This window comes from Solanum dulcamara, chromosome 6 (genome assembly GCF_947179165.1).
Source record: "Solanum dulcamara chromosome 6, daSolDulc1.2, whole genome shotgun sequence".
In the NCBI taxonomy this organism is placed as follows: Eukaryota; Viridiplantae; Streptophyta; class Magnoliopsida; order Solanales; family Solanaceae; genus Solanum; species Solanum dulcamara.
Genome location: NC_077242.1, coordinates 11,615,139 through 11,622,214, shown reverse-complemented (window position 1 = coordinate 11,622,214; position 7,076 = coordinate 11,615,139). Strand labels below are relative to the sequence as shown.

Here is a 7,076-nt window from a genome sequence, read left to right as displayed (position 1 = left end):
ATGGAATCTATTGTCATTCATGGCAGTCAACAGAAACCTGAAGCTTCAACATCAGCTGTCAAGGTCAATTTCAGAAAACCTTATGAAGTCCCCGAATTTGAGGACTTTTCAACAACACCACCCACAGAATTATTAAAAAGATCCAGTCATCTCGCTGATACATCTTCTCCACCTCTTTTCAAAAGAATGAAGACTTTCCCTACTAAAGAGCCAATTCAAGTAGAAACAGCCAACATCCATAAAGATTTCATACCACCAAATGAATCAGAAAAGCTTGTTTCTCCTGACAATGTACCAGCGGCGAAGTCAGCGGTAGGAGGTGAATCTTTTGGTCATTCGGATCAAATTGTTCATATGCAATTCAAAGCATTGAAGAAGCCCATAAAGAAGTCTCTAAAGAGATACATAAGTTATTACTTTAAGATGTATCACATACAATATACTTTTAATTAGGTGATACATTCTAATTTTTCATATACCTGTATCAAGGTTGATCGAAAGTTCAAGCGTTTGGAGAATAAAATTGATTCAAATCATATTGATCTTTTGAAAGCCATCGACAGTATAGCGAACCGAATGACTGGCACATCATCTCAACTTAAAACAGGTGATTTTGATCAAACATTCCATGTGGTTGAACAACAACAAGCACCTACTGGATTGGAGGTGCACAATTTTGCAAATAAATTTGACCCACCCCAACAAAATGACCAATCTAATGTCCAGGAAAATATTAAGGTACATACATCACGTAATATTTGATATTTATACTTTTAAACTTCTGGATACTTTTCATTGTCATGTATCATATGTAAATGATATTATGTTTTCAGGGACTTAAACCATCCACCATGATAAAACAGGTGGACAATATATCAGAACAAAATATTTCATCAGATGTTCCAGAATCATTTGATCAGCAGATTTCTTCTGATACATTAAAGGTAATGTATCAGAAACAAATTGATGACCAATTTGATGCTATATATATATATTGTATAAGCTCAACCTCTTTAAATATATAGATATCTACACATTTAGTACATATATATCATAAGTAAATGTTATTATATTTCCAGGAAGATGAACCATCCGTCAAGATACAAAAGGTGGATGATATATCAGAACATAACATTGTAGCAGATGATGTATGATATCAACAGTTTTTTTACTAAAAAATTGTTTTTTTAAGATAATGTATGATATCAACAGTTTTTTAATTAAGTAATTATTTTTTTAACATTTGTAGGAACCAGAAACATTAATTTTTACACCATAATTGAAGGATGTATCAGCACATCAAATAGAACCACAAAGAGCAGATACTGATCAGCTTATTGCTGATTCTGATACATTCAGGTAATGTATCAGATACATTATTGAGATAAAGTCAATATTAATAAGTTTTGTAATGACGTTATACATTACTGTAGAACACTACAAAGAAAGATGGAAGAGTAGCCGTTGATAAAACTGACAATGTAGGAGAGCAAGTTGAGGAGATTGAAAAAGAAAAAATCAAACCAAGCACATCGAAATCCAATACTTCAGCACCATTTTCGACCGAAACTCTGGATATGATAGATGCTCTAATATACGGACTTCCATTACCAGCCATGCCATTGACCGCTGTTAGTCATGAGCAAGTAGTTCAGGATGAATGTCTATTACGTGATAGCCAGCTACCAACCACTCTTCCATCAAAATCCAATGTATTGTCTGACGATGCGAAGACACCATTTCGAAGAAGCAGGATTCCTTCGAAGATCTTACAATCGCCGTATCTTTCAAACTTTGGGTCGAGTGAAAAGGGTAAGGAAAAATTGTCATCTGTTATGCATCAGACACACCCTTTTGAAGGTTTTGGTATATGCTATCATCCCCCATCCGAGCTTTTCACAGACTACTCTCAATGGATAGATAAAGGACTACTAAAATCGCATGGCAACAAGTAAGTATGATATATACAACTTATATACATACAAGTTGTGTATTATATTTGTTATGTTATTTAACTACAAGCTTCCATTCAGGAAACCGAAGAAGGATCATTACAGATCTAAGTGCTTTTCATTCGGCTTTGAAAAAATGGACTTTATAGTGGCATTTCTTAAACATAAGAACTGGTTCTACCTAATGTCACAGCCGAACAGATGCTGGAACGATGAGGTAAAAATTTCATCATAAAGAATATGATACAAGTCATACTTACTATCTGATACATACAGATTAATGTATCTGATACATACATATTCTGATACATGATATTTGTTGTTATATAACTAATACTTTCTTAAAATATGCAGCACATCGATGTAATATTTTACTACACCTTAGTAAGAAATCAAAGATGCAGTTGAGCAATCAGTATCGATACACAACGACAAACTGCATTTTCAAAATTTACATTGAATATGCACACACACGCTACTATCACATTCCACCTGACATTTCTATCCAAGAAGATATGGCAAAGGCCACTGTTACAGCTCATCATGAGAGATCTGTGAAGAACATAATAAGAGGTTTCTCAATACCAGCCGGGTTGCCCTGACATTTGGTAGATGAGGTATACATTCCAGTAAACTGCGATAGGGATTTTCATTGGGTTCTTGCGGTAGTTGTGTTGAAAAAGAGGTTGATACGTGTGTATGATTCATCGCCTAGACGAAGAAGTAGCAACCCTTCCCTAGAGATCCAAAAGATAGCAGCAATGCTACCAACATACCTGCAAGACAGTGGTTTCTTTGACAACAACGAACGTACTGATTGGTCGTCGCTTGATTCATACAAGGACAAATCAACCGCTAACATGCTTGAACCACATCACCCATTTGCAGTTGAATATGTTGAAGGAATTGCGCAACAGGGAAGTGACAGCTTGTGAGTATTAACAATTATGTATACCTAAATCATTAATATGTCAATTTTACTTTTTTTAAACTTGTGTATTCCTTTCTTTGCAGGGATTGTGGAGTTTTCCTGGCCATTTTTGCTGAATATCTTAGTGATGGAATTTCTATTCCAAATACTGGACTAAACGTCGAATTCTTCCGTTCAAGATATGCCGCACTCTTGTGGAGATATGGTTGTCAAAAGGCCATGGATGGTTATGTTAGCGATAACGATGATCCAAAAAAAGCTAGGAGAGATATCTCTCCAAGCCAAGGAGAACTGATTGATGTCCAATAGTTTTTTTTTGTGATAGTAAATATTTTAAATGTATCTGATACTTTTAATGTATCTGATACATTAACTGTAATGTATCAGAATCAGTAAGCAACTGAAATGTTATAATCTTTCCATATATCAATTGAAAAGATTTGTATGTTTTTATCAGGTATCAAACTCGAATATAAAATCAAAGTTTATGTATCATATTCTACTGTATCAAACTTGTATCAAATATCATATTCATAAGTGTCACATTTTACGAATTCTGATACATATTGTCTGTGTATGAGATTTTCATGCATCAAGATTTATTGTTTTTGATACATCATGCACATGTATCAGATTCCCATTTCTCAATATTTAGTGATTCCGATACATTTATTTTTTGCATAAGAATTTCATGTCTCAAGATTTAATGCTTATGATACATCTTGCTTATGTATCAGATTCGCATATATCAAGATTTACTGCATATGGTACATCTACAACCTATATCAAATAAGATCTTATGTATCACCCACAACTCTTGTGGAATTATGGTTGTCAAAAAGACAAGAATGTTTATGTTTGGGAAAATAACGATCCAAAAAAAAAAACATGTGAGATTTTATTTTTCCTAGTCAAGGAGAGCCGATGGACGTCATGTTTTTTTTTAAAAAAAATTGTAGCAATAGAATGTACAATTTTGTTTTTCACCAATTATAAATATTTTAAATGTAACTGCTGATTTAAGTATCCCGATACATTATATTTAATGTATCAGAATCGAATGTACCAATCTTGATACATATCAACTGAAAAAGATTTGTATGTTTATGTCATATGTCAAACTCAAATATGAAATATAAAAATAAATGTAATTATATGATTCAAATAGAATGTATATCGAGATACCACAAATATCATATCTATTTAGGAATGAAATTACAAATCTTTCTGTTGTGGCCTTCGTGGCCACAACGTCCACAAGAATTTGTGCTACTTGTTATCTTCTCACTAGCGAACTTTTTTCTCCCTTTCTTTGGTCTTCCTGACATCCTTTTGTATATTGGTGGCAAGACAAATTCTTCCAAAATTTCCTTTGGAGCAGACCAGTCTTTCTTATTTGGCATTGAAACCATTGGTAATTCATAAGTATTTGACAACGCCTCTGATTTGTAGAAATCAGAACAGTATGGGTGTAGGTCAGTAATGTTCTTGCTCTTCAACACTGCAATTACATGTGGACATGGTATCTCGTCTAGTTGAAATCTACCAGAAGTGCATGTTTTTCTTTCTAGACACACAATGTATCTTATACCTAATTCGTAAACAGAATAAAGATAGTCTGATGAAGCAATAACCTGCAGGAATTAAATTTCAAATATATGTATCAGTACTTATGCATCACATACACAACTATGTATCAAAACTGATGTAAAAGGGTAATAATTATCACAGGATATACATAACTGATGAAGCAACAAACTGCAGAAAATAAACTTCATATATATTTATCAAAACTCATGTATGAAATACAGATCTGATATATCAGCACAGATGTGTCAGTATATAATCATCACAGGATATACCTGAATGATGATGCAACAAACTGCAGGAATCAAGTTTCACATATATGTATCAACTACACATTTGATGTATCCGAATTGATATATCAGTGTATAATTAGCACAGGCTATACCTAAATGATGAAGCAACAAACTGCAATAAATAAATTTCACATATATCTATTAGTACTTATGTATCATCTACACAAATAATGTATCTATACTGATGTATCAGTATATATTTAGAACATGTTACGCATAATTGATTAATCTACAACCTGAAGGAAATAAACTTCACATATATGTATCAGAACTTATGTATCAACTATAGAACTTATGTATCATAATTGATGTTTCATTAGTTAATTAGCACATGGTATACATAGCTGATGAATCAACAAACAACAGGAAATAAATTTTATATATATGTATCAGAAAGTATGTACCAATTACAGAAATAATGTATCAGAACTGATATTTCAATATTTAATTAGCATAGGTTATACCTAACTAATGTATCAAAAAACTGCATAAAACAAACTTCACATATATGATGTATCAGAATTTATGTATCAGTGTTTAATTAGCACAGTTTATACATAACTGATGTATCAAAAACCTACAGAAAATAAACTTCACACATATGTATCACAGCTGATGTATCAACAACAGAACTTATGTATAAGAAATGATGTATCAGTATATAATTAGCAAAGGTTATACCTAACTAATGTATCAAATAACTATGTATAAGTACTTATCTACTTAAAAATAATTGTCATGTACCTTCATTCTCGAACACTTGATCGTGTTTGAAACTAGGATATCTTTGAATTTTCTACCCAAAGTATGTTTTGTATAAGATGATATTTCCCTATTTTTGCAGTTCCAGGCACCAAATAACATTCTCGTTTGCTCCAAAAAGTCAATTATAGGCAGCTCTCGTGCTTCAACAAGACATCCATTGATACATTCTGCGATGTTAGAAGTCATCATTCTACCCCTGTTGACAGTGGCATGAACCCTTGACCACTTTTCGTATCCTGTATTTTTTAAATATTGTGCCACCCGTTGATCGATTCTTTCAACTTTGGCCATTAATTTATCGACTTCATCTTTTCGGTATGCCTTGGACATTGAATAGAAGATGTCACTTAGTACAGCTTTGCTCCTTCTGTATTTAGTACACACATTTTTCCATATATGCTATATGCATGCAAAATGAGGAACATTGGGAAATACCATGCTTACACTCTTGATTATGCTTTCGTTCCTATCTGATACAACACACATATTGTCCCTCTCACCAAATGCATTCTTGAAATTCTGAAAAAATTACGTCCATGATGCATCATTTTCTGTATCAACAACACCATACACCAACGGTAATATGCAACCTAAAAAATCAATAATAGCAATACAATAGTTATTAGAATTCATCAGATTCACAACAAACGTGACAAATGAGGCGACACACTATTATTCAATAAGCAATAGTATCAGAAAGTAATACTTGCCCCATCAAGTGTGTTAGCTGATACAAATGTCCCTTTATAAGGTCCATCAAGATACGCACCATCAACAACAACTACTGGTCGATAAAACTAAAACCCCATCATCAAGGACCTTAACGCTATGAACAAATATATGAACTCATCAGTTGATGACTTGTGCATACTTATGTACGAATTTGGAGCTTCCCTTCTAGTCTTTGGTATGGATACCGAATATACGGTTTTTAGCATATGTATGTATACAGGCAGCTGTCTATATCCATCAGCAGTTTTTTCCCTTAACATCTCCAAAGCATGCTCTTTTGAACACCATGCCTGTTGATAGGTAATATCAATTTCATACGCTGATTTAATATCCTCTCGTATATCATTAGGGGTGAGAATTCTCTTATGATTAACCAATTTAGGTGCCGTGAATGCACTAACAATAGCCTTTGTAGCATGAACTTTGTTGAAAATCCTATCTCTCAGTGCACATGAATGTTCACTATTGAAATATCTAACTTTGAATATATCAGATTTTTTTCAACATGAAGCTTTCATTCTCCAACATCAGTCGTCTGAAAAGCATACTAACACATAACTGCATTTTTATAAAAAAAAATGACATGTATCATACCAACATTTTTTCATATATAATATCACCAAACAAAGTGACATTCTGATAGGAAGTGTGTCAACGCATGTACTTGATACATGCTTCTTAGTATGTATCATGAACAAAAAATAAAAATGCATCTGATACACAGAGTCATATGAATCTGATACATACTGACAGCAATATTTTTTAATAGTATAACTACCATCATTTTTTAATTGAGTTACAGAAATAGAGTTTTGA

The 7,076-nt window shown here is 32.9% G+C and overlaps 1 protein-coding gene across 1 annotated transcript; it reads left to right on the top strand.

Annotated features, from left to right (window-relative positions):
- On the top strand, positions 1 to 3,192 carry LOC129892700 (uncharacterized). The gene is made up of 9 exons (XM_055968280.1): positions 1 to 312; positions 490 to 738; positions 834 to 944; positions 1,080 to 1,148; positions 1,434 to 1,951; positions 2,034 to 2,169; positions 2,357 to 2,544; positions 2,596 to 2,883; positions 2,967 to 3,192. Exons 1-9 carry the CDS (start codon positions 1 to 3, stop codon positions 3,190 to 3,192), a joined length of 2,097 nt encoding a protein of 698 aa, XP_055824255.1.
- The last annotated feature ends 3,884 nt before the right edge of the window (positions 3,193 to 7,076 follow it).